The 13,745-nt window shown below is 34.1% G+C and overlaps 1 protein-coding gene across 2 annotated transcripts in view; it reads left to right on the plus strand.

Annotated features, from left to right (window-relative positions):
* The window catches only part of far1 (fatty acyl CoA reductase 1), a 34,086-nt gene extending 20,779 nt beyond the window's left edge, over positions 1-13,307 (plus strand). Inside the window, exons 9-12 of one of the 2 annotated variants that reach the window (XM_073831532.1) lie at positions 5,449-5,620; positions 9,031-9,160; positions 9,363-9,490; positions 11,141-13,307. In XM_073831532.1, coding sequence (XP_073687633.1) covers positions 5,449-5,620; positions 9,031-9,160; positions 9,363-9,490; positions 11,141-11,303 — 593 coding nt within the window. In that variant the 3' untranslated portion in view covers positions 11,304-13,307. Of the gene's footprint in view, positions 1-5,039; positions 5,212-5,448; positions 5,621-9,030; positions 9,161-9,362; positions 9,491-11,140 lie in introns of both variants that reach the window. The other variant, XM_073831531.1, reaches the window with a different exon arrangement.
* Positions 13,308-13,745: the final 438 nt, after the last annotated feature.

Here is a 13,745-nt window from a genome sequence, read left to right on the forward strand (position 1 = left end):
AAAATCTGTTTTTAAATCAAAATCTATATGGAAAATGCACCATGGCAACAACTTACACTACCAGTCAAAAGTTTTTGAACAAGTTTTTATTGTTTTTTTTAAAGAAGTCTATTCATTTGATCTAAAGTACAAGCATTTATTTGAAATCTTTTGTAACATTTAAGAATGCACCGGTTGACCGGCCATAAATCGAAACCGGCGGGTTTTTGCATCTAACGCGTGATCAGCAACCGGTTTTCGTTTTTATCCCGACCGTTTTTTTTCCGGAAGTGTGCACGCGGGCCGCGGCATTCAATTCATTCAGAAACATGTCACTTGTGTGGAGGTTTTTTTAAATCTGTGAGCAGGACGTGAAGATTGCAATCTGCAATGTCTGTAAAGGACAGGTCAATCGCGGAGGGACAACAGCAAAGACATTCGGCACTAGACATGTGCCGGTATTCGGTAATGCAATAAATCGCGGTAATGAATATGCACGATATTGTTATCGTGGGCACTTCAAAATACCGTGAAAAATAATAGATCAGAATTTATATTTATAGAACGCGCATTAGCTTATTTTCCATCAACCGCTTAAACAAACACGGTGTATATGCTGCGCGAAACACGTGCGCACTCTGAATGTAAACAATCCCCACATGTAGAAGCACTGTGTGCATGCGGCGCAGTGCGCACTCTAGTCTAATGTAAACAATCCTCACATGGAGAAGAAGCATGGCGGAAGGAGGAACACTGCCGACGATTTATCCCCCTTCTAAAAGCAGGGCTGCCAACTCTACGCATTCAGCGTGAGACTCACGCAATTTACACTTCTCACACGCTCTCGCGCCACGCATCCATTTTCTCACACAGAGAAAAATCACGGAGCAAAGAGAACATGGAGACCGACAAACTACTAGATCAAAGCAGGTTACTTTTGATATGAAAACAATTCTCAGCTCTCAGGTTCTGTCCATTTTATTACGAAACTCAGACAATAAATACCGTTTTGGTGCTTGTAAATGTGACGTGACCGATCGCTGTAGTGCTTCAGTTCAAGTAAACCGATCATCTGTTACTTTTTATTTAAAGATACAGTACAACTTACCGAAAGATATGCCTACATAATATCATCATTATTATAATTATAATTACACATAATTAACAGCATTATGTGAGATATATATTTTTTTTTCCTTGAGAAAAATTTATATGTAGGCTATCTACTGTAGCCTACCTAATTTTTATCCAAAGAGTCAATATTGAATCAAGATTGAAATCAAATCCCAAGAATTGAAATCGTGAAAATTGTGTAAAATTCTGTTTAGCTACCAAATGTTTTGACAATCACAATTACACCTATTGTAATGCAAGTTGTTTTTTTAATGCAAGTTGTTCCCTCCCCCACCACCACTCCATCCATTTCTCCTGAGCAATTAAAATATTGTGATAATACCGTATACCGTGATAAAAGCTCAATCAATTAATCGCAGCATGAAAATTTGATACCGGCACATGCCTATTCGGCACCACAAACTTGATCCGACATTTGAAAGTTCACCATCCAAAAGAACACGATGAAGAAGCAACCAGCCGTTGCTGTACTGGTGCACAAATAAGAGCCGCTTTCCTGTGCTCGCTGAAGTTGCGCGAGCGTACCTGTCCGCGCCCTGCACAACGTTTGTTCAGCTCAGCTTCTCAAGTGATAGATGAAAAAAGAAACTTTTATTTTTGTCCCTTGTGACAAAGCTGAGATGCTTCTTTTTGTAAAACAAAAAACAAAACAAGCATCTACTTTTGAAAATCCAAAAATAAAAGTCTGTTCTGTGAAGAATGATTATTATTATTTTACGTTAAAATGCCTGTTGGCTTACTGTTTTACTTTACTAAAAGCACATGTTTTACTTAGTTATTAAACTGTATTTAATTTAATATTTTTTTATTTATTTAATTTCAGATGTCAGATGCTATTGTTTCAATAGCCGAAGCCAGTTTGGCCTGTTAAATACTAAATAAACATGTTGTTTATGTTGTTTACTTGCATAACTTCTTGTTTTTGAAAAAATCGGAAATCGGTATCGGAATCGGCCAGCTTGCTTGTAAAAAAAATCGGTATCGGAATCGGCCATGAAAAATCATGATCGGTGCATCCCTAGTAACATTAAGAATGTCTTTATCATCACTTTAAAGCATCCTTGTTGAATAAAAGTATTAATTTTGATAATTTCTATAAATAAACTGGCTCTAAGCTTTTGAATGGTATAGTGTATAATGTTACAAAAGCTTTTTATTTCAGATAGATGCTGATCTTTCTATTCATCAAAGAGTCATGAAAAAAAGTACTCAACTGTTTTAAATGTAGATGATGATGATAATAAAAAATTGCTGAACAGCAAATCAGCATATTAGAATGATTTCTGAAGGATCATGTGACACTGAAGACTGGAGTAATGATTCTGCTTTGATCACAGGAATAAATAATATTTTAAAATATATTAAAATGGAAAACAGCTATTTTAACTGTAAAAAATATTTCTAAATTTTACTGTTTTTGCGGTACTTTAGATAAAATAAATGCAGTTTTGATGAGCAGAAGAGACAATCTTACTGTTCAAAAACTTTTGACTGGTAGTGTAATTCTGTTTCCATTATATTTAAATGTATTATATTATATTATATTAAACACTTAATTTATTCAAATTATTCAGTAAGTTATACATTTTCTTGAATTTATTTTAATTTTATAGATTTAAAACATAATTAGATCAGTAATGTTGTATAATACATATGATTACATTTTTCTTATTACTAATATCTTTAAATTTAATCTGTATTAATGACTTAATTATAGGGGTGCAATGGTGTTGTAAATACTTAAAGTGTAACTGTCTGAAATGATGACACATTATTTTAATTGCTAATAAATTGCTAATATCTGATGTGATTTTCATTTCCAAAATAGCCGTATACTTCTCAATATATATTCAATACTAGCTGTAAAACTTGTTTCAGTGAGAAATCCTTAAGGTCTGTAATTTGTTTTCCCTGTTTAGGTTGAGTGATGTGACTCTTCTTTAATGAAGCGTTTGTGAGAATATGTCTTAATGCCTTTACTGCTGTTATCACAACAAACATGTCTCTAGTGAGCACTTAAAACAGGTTTGACTCAGACTGTCACAATGATGAGTGACTGAAGTTCAGTCAGGCTGGAAATATTTATATCGGAGACATTAGATGAACTGCAGAACGAGTGTGTACTGAGCCATACTGTATACATTTTCTACATTTTACAAATCACTATTTGGTTATAATCAGCATTGTGTTGCAATTAGAGGAGTCTTATTGTAAGTAACATGACTCAGCAATTTTTTCTTTTTCTGCTAGCCCAGTCAGACTTGTAGTTAAGATTTGTGCTTGCCCTTCCCATATTTTCCCTGCCCAAGCCACAGAAAGCTTTTATTTTTGATGTATCAGACATAAGTATTTGTATATTTACTAAATGAAGATATATATTTTCAAAAAGCTACAACAAATGTTAGAAAGGAGCAGGGCCGCTTTTAGTAAAATGCCTATAATGGCATCCTGAATGGAATGAGATATCTTTGCCAAACTCAGAACCTTTATGTAAGAGTTCCAGCTGAGGTCTCGGGACAAAAATCGCAGAGCTTGACCACTAGGTGGCGCTATAAAATGGCGTATATATACATAAAAATGGCTATATCTATGCAACCATTTGTCCTATCAACATGAAAATCACTATGCAAGGTCTTGGTCTAAAGTGCCACTAGTGTCTATAAGGACGTTTGCACGATATCAACCCCCAGTTTTTTTCAAGTGCGTAAATGATTGTACATTGTGTGGTTTTCGCGCATACATGCGATATTCTTATCATATGATAGAACCCCTCGTTCGGGACAACTTTGCCTCTAAAACCACTACTGTCAATCAAATTGTTTATCAAATGATTAAGAAGATACTACTTCTTCGAACTAGTACTAGGTTTTTCACTCAATCTGGAAAAAAACACTGCAGAACAGTTCTCTGGACTCTCTAGGTCAATAATTATCAAAAATGTTCAAATTTACCCTTTGGGAAGCTATACCAGGGTCGTTTAGAAAAGGGGCCTGTCCAAATTTACCCAAAATCCTATAAAGCTTAAAGGAAAACTCAAAACTTCATAAAACCTGATGAGCACATGCGACAGGTGATTCTAAACAAACAAGCATGCAAAGTTTTAAGGAGATCGGACCACAGTCATAAACATTACAAAACATATTTCTGTTAAATTACCTGTATTTGCCAAAAAAAAAAGGCTTGATACATAATGACCCGGGTTTTTTTTTTTCTTTTTTCATATGTGCTTAAATGCCTTAAAGCGCTTGAACCCAGATAATCACTGCTTGCAACTATATTTTTTAAATATATTCTGATTGATTTAAAATAATATCAGTTCTGTTAACTAGCTTGAAATACAACATCTTTGTTGTTGAGCACTGGCCAAAAATTAAGATCAATTTTACAATATGATTGGCATTAGGGGTAGGCGATATACCGGTAGACATGATTAACCAGTAGAAATTGTGTTTTTATACACTTGATTACTGTTTACAATGTATGAAGCATTTCTTATTTGTTCTACTGTGGGTTTTTTTTGTCCTATTACTTATAATTAGTTTCTTATTCTTATTTCATCGCTGATTGTTTACTTGTCTTCAGTTAGCTTGAGTTTTTTTTGTTATTATTATTTAGGCTAGTATTTATTTTATTATTGACACTAGTGACAAGGATTATGAAATATATCCTATGGTATCAAACATTTTTATATCACAAAGACCTTATTTAAAGCAAAAATAACTATATTGTGACATATATTGTTTCCGTAAAATAAAATTACTTATTGGCATAATGCTTTCAAAATGATCGTAATACTTGGATTTTGCCTATTAAATGACCCCAATGCTTATGATAGAAGAAACCATTAAAATGTTGCTTTTGAACCCTAATGAACCAAGCCATGCACATCTGTGCCGTTTACTGTTGACCCCCTTTTTGTCTCTTAGAGTACCATGTTATATCCACTTTCAAGAGGAACCCCCTCGAGCAGGCCTTCAGGCGGCCAAATGTAAATCTCACAACCAATCACCTTATCAATCAGTACTGGATTGCTGTAAGCCACAAGGCGCCAGCATTCTTATACGATCTCTTCCTCAGGATGTCAGGAAGAGAGCCCAGGTAAATGACCGCTTCGCCCCCTTTTTCCTCCTCCCCCGCTTCCTCCTCCACGCTCGGTCTAGCCATCACGTGTCGCTCTTCATGTCTTGGGCAAGGATGCATAACCCACTCGGAGACTGGGTTCTGCACGCTTCCCGTCCACGTGTGTGTGTGTGTGTGCGTGCATATCCATGTGTGTTGTGTAGCTCTGTGTTTAAAATGCTGTTCTATGTTGTATACCTGTATTCCTCTCGGCAGAGTACTGCATAAACATGACGTTCAAGACCAACCCCTTAGAACAGGCTTTCAGACGCCCCAATGTTAACCTGCGATCCAACCCTTTTACCAATCAGTACTGGACCACAGTGAGTCACACCCTTCCTGCCCTGCTGTATGACGGGTTTCTCATGTTGACGGGTCAGAAGCCCCGGTAAGGCCTTCAGTACCCGCTTCTCCACCCCTTTATCCTCCCTCCTCCCGTCCCTCACCTCCAGCACTGGGTGTTGGGTGTGTGGTGTGGCATGGCTGGCAGGCCGGCTGGGAAGGAACCGCCCAGCCTGGCCGTCTGCTCGACTTCATGGCATTGGACAAATGTACCGCTGGCAGGCTACCATAAAGTGCATGGAGTCCTGCATGCTTTTTTATTTTTAATTAAATTTTTTTTTTTTTTTTTTTTTTTTTTGAAAAAGGAGATGGACACATCCCATAATACCATCTTTAACTTTTTTTTTTCCCCTGAGCCATGCCATTAAGTCTGCAAGAGAGGTCTGCTCTTGTAGCACATGAAAACCGTGGAAGTTGGGAATGATAGTTTGGTCAACACAGCCTGTACTTACTAAGCGGGTCAAAGTGCTGAGCTCAGATCAGATACGGACTGTTTGTACTAACGTTTTTCCTCAAAAAAGCCAAACTGATCAGAGAATAGCACTCATACGTAATGGGACCAGGTACCAAACTCTCTGCTCTAAGAATTGGTTTAACTAGTCAATTATTAATGAACTATTCACCTACTCTAGCTTTATACTAAATTTTAAAATTATTTGTACATTTACAAGTTTATAAATTTATCTGAATTACACCTTGTTAAATTATTTTATGGTATATATTTGCTAAAAGATTATCAATGTGTAAATATATACAGAAATTGTTATTTATTTATATATATATATATATATATATAATTTATTATTATTATTTTTTTCACACAAAAATGGAAATTTGTATGGCTACATGCTAAAAATAATTTAATAAAGTGTAATTCAAATTCAAATTTATAAACTGATAAAATGTATAAATAATTTTTTTATTTAGTATAAACTTAGAATATGATGGAAATATGATATATCAGTAAATATATGCCATAAAGCAATTTAACACATAATTTTTAATACGTCATAATATTTCTATTGATATTTTTCTCACACAATGCTAATGCTGCTTTACTCAATTATACAGCAGCCTGCATCTTTGAAAAAGGTGGTACTTCAAAAAGAGGCCAAGGGTCCTTGGCATTAAAAGATATAAAAGCCTCTGACTTAACCCACCAAAAAGAAATTACAAGGTGGCATCCTTTTAATTTTGCACAAAAAAATGCAAAAATGCTTTTAATTGCAGGGAGTAGGTGTGTTTGGTACCTGGAGATGAAATGACTGGTTATGCACCTTAAATCTGAGCTCTTTCAGGTCAATGTGAATTTCTGCTTATGTAAATTCATCAAATTTGTTGTGTATTGCTGATATGCGTCTGGTTTAAGGTGCAAGTGTTTGTTTAATCCATTGGTTTTAACTCCATGAGAATGTTTTGAATTTGAATTGTAACACGAGTAGGGGTCGACCGATATGTGTTTTTCAGGACAGTTACCGATTATTACAGATCAAGTAGATCTGTCTGGTGCAAAATTAATCTCAAATTTAAAAATAAGGGCACTGACAAAAACATTCTTTAAATGCTTTTAAATTATTTTATCTGCAAATTGTTTTTTAAAATAGACCGATACCAGTAACCATAAAAATGCTTAATATTGGCAACGATAATCGGGCGACCCCTAAAAATAGGTTGTTCTAATACAATGCATGTAGTCATTCCCTATCCAGCTCATAAGAGATCTTGATGGGAAACTGGGCGTTTCTGGACATTTGCATTCAACTTCAAAAGTGCTTTGTCAGATAAAGCCTGAAATTTGGTATAGCTGTACATCTGGTAGAGTTTATATACCTACACAAAGTATCACACAGACAGAATCAAGAATCTCAAGCACACAAATGCGCCCAGGTGCCCTCCAAGATCATTGCAAGCTTTTAAGTGTGATCATTGTTCAGCCAAATCATGGGAATCCACAGTTGTGTTTGCAAAAGTTTGTGGTTCAAAGGTGCTGCAGTGGGATCTAACGTTTTTCACTAACTGAGGATATTGGTTTAGTTTAGTTTAGTTTTGTTTTATTTGTTTATTTTTTGTTTTAATTTTATTCTATTTTTTTTACTTGTTTATTATTTATTTTATTTTTTGTTTAGTTTAATTTGTTTTTAATTTAATTCTGTTTGTTTCATTTTTTTTTTAGTTTTTTATTTTTAGTTTTTTTTTCTGTCTATTTTACTTGTTTAATCTTCATTTACTTTTTTGGTTTGTTTAGTTTTTTTAATTGTATTTGTTTTATTTTTTAATTGTTTATTTTGCTTGTTTAATCTAATCTTATTTGTTTTGTTTTGTTTATTTTTGTTTTGTTGTTTATTTGTTTTAAATTTTATAATGTTACATTTTTATTTATTTAATCTTTATTTTTTGTTTTGTTTTTACTTGTTTAGTTTTTTTAATGTTATTGTATTTGTTGTCATTTTTATTTTTTATTTTACTTGTTTAATCTTTATTTTAATTTGTTTTGTTGTTTGGACGATTTATTTTTAATTTTATTGTTTAATCTTTACTTTTTCTTTTGTTTTACTTGTTTATTTTTTGTTTGTTTTTAATTTTATTCTTTGTTTCCTTTTTTTGTTTATTTTGTTTTTAATTTTACTTGTTTAATCTTTAATTTTTTTGTTTTGTTTGGCTTGTTTATTTTTAATTTCATTGTTTAGTTTTTTTAATTTATTTGTTTAATCTTTGTTTTTGTTTTACTTGTTTAGATTTTTTTTCTTTTATCTTTCATTTTTAGTTTTTGTTTTTATTAATTTTCATTTTTTTTACTTGGTTATTTTTTGTTTAGCTTGTTTTTAATTTAATTCTATTTGTTTAGTTTGTATTTTTAGTTCATTTTACTTGTTTAATGTTTATTTTATTGTCTTGTTTTACTTGTTTATTTTTTTGTTTTTATTTAATTTTTATTTCGTTTCATTTTACTTTCATTTTTATTTTATTGTTTTGTTTTACTTTTTTTTTACAGAATCAAACTGAAATATTTTGCTTTATTTGGGAAAACTAACCTGTGGAAGCCTTTTTCTGCCTCCAAGTTAAAAAAAAAATCTGACTTCATTTCTTATATTTATGACTTTCTCTCACAGTGCGACCTAATAGCTTGCAACAGCAACTTTATTCCCTTATAATTGATACTTTATATCAAACATTGAATATTTCACAAGCTTTATCTTTTTTTTAACTACAAGGCAGAAATGGGCTTCACTAATAACCTGATTTTTTTATATATATATTTATAACAGAACATTACATAAGAGTTAAATGTTTTGTTACAATTGCTAAACATGAAGTCATTTACAAGCTGTGGTTTCTACGCAAGAAAAAAGGCTCAAACTACACTTCCTGTCCCCATCAAAGCTCACCTGTAGCTAACGCTCACGTGTCTCTCTTTTCCTCCCGCTCGCTCCCTGCATTGTTTCCGTGGCGACGCAGGATGATGAAGACAATCACTCGGTTGCACAAGGCCATGATGGTGCTGGAGTACTTCACGAGCCACTCGTGGGTGTGGAACACGGATAACGTCGCCATGCTCATGAACCAGATGGGATCTGAGGACAAGAAGGTGCGTGTGTGTTTATATATTAATACACTCACAGTCTGCTGCTGGCACAGTTAAACGAGTCACATCTGTGATTCTGAATCATGTCAATACACCATTTGAAAAATGAGGTTTTGTGTGTTGTCAATGAAACATTCATTCAAGCGGCTCATAGCTCTGACTTTTATCAATGCTTGAACTCAATGAATGTCTTTTTCTTGCTTAGGTATTTAATGTTGACGTCAGGCAGTTACACTGGGCAGAATACATGGAGAATTACTGCATGGGCACTAAGAAGTATGTTCTTAATGAAGAGTTGTCAGGACTCCCAGCAGCACGTAAACACTTGAACAAGTAAGTACTGATGCTTTCTAGGTTATCTTCAGGATTACTATTAATCTAGAGGGACATTCACACTGACATGGTAGTTTCTGCACCATCACATGCAACTGCTCAACTTTGTAGCATTCCCATGTAACACAAAGACATACTGTAAATGACTGTCAGTGTTGGGAAGGTAACTTTGGAAATTGGAAAAGTTACCCTATTTAAAATGTAATAAGTAGTGTAACCATTTCAGTTCCTTTAAACTCATGTAACTGATTACATTTGATTACTTTTTAAAATTTCTAATGAATTCAACTTAGGGTTGGGCGATAAATTGATAACGATATTTATCGCGCAATATACATTTCCTCGATAACCGATAACAAGAGATTGTGTAATATTCGCTATAATGTTTATGTGGCAAAGACAGTACAGTCAGAAGGCTTTTTAATCTACAAATCACAATTTACTATAGAAATACTGTAGTAGCACTAACTGCACCATGATTTTGCATCAGAAATGCGGAATTTTGTCTCAGATTTTATTATATTATTAATGTGGACATGTATTAAAGGAGGAGTAAGGCCGTGTTCACACTTGGTGTCTTTTTGACAAGAAAAGTTGACAAGCACGCTTTTTTAGTTACTAAAAAATCCGGATGTCTGTATTTATTATTTATAAATGCACACGCATACGGTATATATTTTCAAAATATTTGCATGTATTTACATGTATATATTTATATTCATATAGTTAATATTATATATGAATGTATTTATTATATAAACATACATATATACATATGTGTATGTATATGTATAAACAGTGCTCAGCATAAATGAGTACACCCCCTTTAAAAAGTACAAATTTAATCAGTAGCTCAATGAACAAAAGAACAATTTCCATACTTTTCACAAGGCTGAGTTTTATTAAAAACTTATTTAACTCCATAACATGAAATTAAGGTTAATAATCTAACTTGGATCACAAAATCTTCAGTTTTACTCAAATTGGTTCACCCCCAAAAAAACTGTCATTAATCACTCACCTTCATGTCATTCCAAACACATAAGACCTTCGTTCATCTTCGAAACACAAATTAGGAAATTTTTGATGAAATCCTAGAGCTTTCTGACCCTGCATGCATAGACAGCAATGCAACTAACACGTTCAAGACACAGAAAGGTATAAAGAATATTGTTAAAATAGTCCATAAAACACTACGAAAACAGTTTTTGTCCCCAAAGAATTTTATTCAACAATTTCTTCTCTTATGTCTCATTCTCTTGAATAAATTCGTTATTTTATTTTGCTTTGCAGACAAAAATTATTCTCGTAGCGTCATAAAATTACGGTTGAACCACTGATGTCACATGGGCTATTTTAACAATGTCCTTACTACCTTTCTGGGTCTTGAACATGTTAGTTGCGTTGCTGTCTATGCAAGGTCAGAAAGCTCTCATATTTCATCAAATTTCTTAATTTGTATTTAAAGATGATGAAGGGTGGTTGAAATGACATGAAAGTAAGTAACTAATAATGAAATTTTTATTAATTTAAATTTTAATTTTAAATTTTTAATCTATCCCTTTTTAAGCCGTAAAAATTATTTCTGAAGAAATATGTGACACTAAAGACTTTTTCATTCTATCAATTTTTCTTTTTCTTTTCCTGTAGGCTGCGGAACATCCGCTACACCTTCAACACCATCTTGGTCGTCTTAATCTGGCGCATTTTCATCGCCCGTTCGCAGATGGCCAGAAACATCTGGTACTTCGTCGTCAGCTTGTGCTTCAAGTTTCTCTCCTATTTCAGAGCTTCCAGCACCATGAGATACTGAATTCACCCTGACTGTCCTTTCCCACCCCCCCCCCCCCTCTCTCTCTCTCTCCCTCCCTCTCCCGACGGCTATGCACACACTTCTGCTTCGCGACACCACAGACTCTGAGGGTCAAGCGTACGGGCGTAGTATCCGCTATTCTCCCCTCCCACACCAATGCGCCCTCAACATCACAGGGTGCAAGTGCACTCAATTGCTATGTAGAAAGCATGAATTTTCAGAGCTCGAGGTCTAAGAAGCTCTCTCAGCACAATGAGAGCGACCGCGTTCATGCCGAGCGCGTTTGAGCACTTACTGTACCCCTTCCACCTCCTGAACGCAAACAGGTTGTAGGCGACTCTGATTATTGTGGTTTACATACCTGCTCGTACTTGTTGGTGGCATTGGCAACTTTCCAACTGTAATCAACAAAGCACAAGGAGGAGGAAAAAACAAAAATGAGAGATGGCTTTGTCTCAGCTTTGTGCCTATAATTTAAAAAATTACCTTCATCATGTGCCCGATGTCTTTGATTCATGTCTTCTGCCGTACTGTTTTCCGATACCTCTCACCATCTTCAAGACGAAAGTCACCAAAGTCTTGAGTGTCTTTGTTTTTTTTTTTTCAGTCAATACCAAAATGTCATCTTGAAATACATTTTTATGTAACGTTACTAGTCGATTTTTGTGAAAGCAATCAACCGCTTTTAGTCAGTAATTTCTCTAATATGATAGTTTTCCTCAGAAATTTCATCAGTTTGTTCACCTGCTTAAATATGTTTCCTTTTATGAATTATGAGGCTTATAATAAACATGAGCAAACGGGTTTGCGTCGACGTTTACTAAAGCCGTTGACGTTTTACGAACAATGTAACGTTACAGATTCGTTCAGCTCGTGGTTTATAAATAAAGCGGGATGATTTTTTCTTGCCATAACTTATTAGTGTTCAGGTAATGGCTTTTGTACATAAAACGTGTTATCTTTTGCGTGAAGTTGTCTGAGGAAACCGAAAATGTCAGATTTAGCGTCTTTACTTTCCATATATCAGAGAAAGGCAATGATTAATTTTAACTGGAATAAGTGTTTTCTTTCCCTTTTCAAACCGAATTGTTTTGTGAACTGTCTGAATGTTGAAGTAATGTGAAAGAGCTGATGGATGTATGTTTTCTAAAGCATTCTATTTAGATAAAGCACTGTAATTTAACATTGTCTGCTGACTTACCAAGTATTTTCCATGTTTGACATAAATAGTAAGTGATTGTTTATGACACGAAATGATGACAAGTGAAATGAAGAGATGTAAATGCACCGTAGGCTACTTTTATGGTCACACGACGTGATTCGGATCACAATGTCAATTTATGTTTGTCATACAAGCCGAACTCTTTGCACATCTTAATATCATACCAGGAAACGCTAGTTGATGGATATTGTTACTAACCGTGTGGATTATAGATTAACTATTCTATCTTTTCTATTAACGATGAACAGATAAAAAAAAGCCTTCGTTTTAGCGCTTCTATGAGGGTTCATATTTTTATGTGGGAGTTTGAGTGACTAGTGAAAACGAGTTCTGTGTATTCAGGGTCTCCTTAAGAGTATTTTTTTTTACCCCAAAATAGGGTAAATTTTTTTTTCTATAATAGTCAAATCTTCGTGTAGTTAGTAGTTTTCTTTGTGATAGGTGAAATTATGCTTCATTGTGTGTCAGGTCACCTCATGTTTCATTTTCCACAGCATTTTATAACGATAATATTACCATTTTCTTTTCTTAAGATCAAGTCAGGCCTCGTTGGGACAAATGTAGAGTGTTTCCCTTTGTTTGTCTGCCTTATTTATGTATTTTTTGTTGTTGAATATCCTGTAACAATCAAGAAATAAGTGAACTATTCCCCACAATGTTAAGCTGTCCGGTTTCTGGGAGAATTGTGATTGCCACATTAAAAATGTCAGTGGAGGGTTAAAAAAAATCAATGGGTGCCTTTCGTTTGTAAACCAAAAGAAATAAAGAACTATGTGAACTTACTTGAGTCATAATTGTTTGTAGTAAAATGTCTTATGCAGCACAAAGTCTGTCAGGTTTTAACGAGAAAGCTTATATAATAGTTCATGAGCTCGACTGTAAAACATTTACCCGCGAAGATTGACGTTTGCGTGAAAATAAGCTGTAAATGGTTTGCCTCGTTCATATTTACTACAACACAACACTGCCATCTGCTGTTCACATTTTAATATTTGTGACTATGGACCACAAAACCAGTCATAAGGGCCAATTTTTATACATAAGATTTCCATTGATGTATGGTTTGTTAGGATAGGATAATATTTGGCCTAGTAATCTGAGGGTGCAACAAAAAAAATCTAAATATTGAGAAAATCACCTTCAAATGAGTTCTTAGCAATGCATATTACTAATCAAAAATTAAGTTTTTATATAGTTACGGTAGGAAATTTACTTAATAT

Source organism: Garra rufa, chromosome 25, assembly GCF_049309525.1.
Source record: "Garra rufa chromosome 25, GarRuf1.0, whole genome shotgun sequence".
In the NCBI taxonomy this organism is placed as follows: domain Eukaryota; kingdom Metazoa; phylum Chordata; class Actinopteri; order Cypriniformes; family Cyprinidae; genus Garra; species Garra rufa.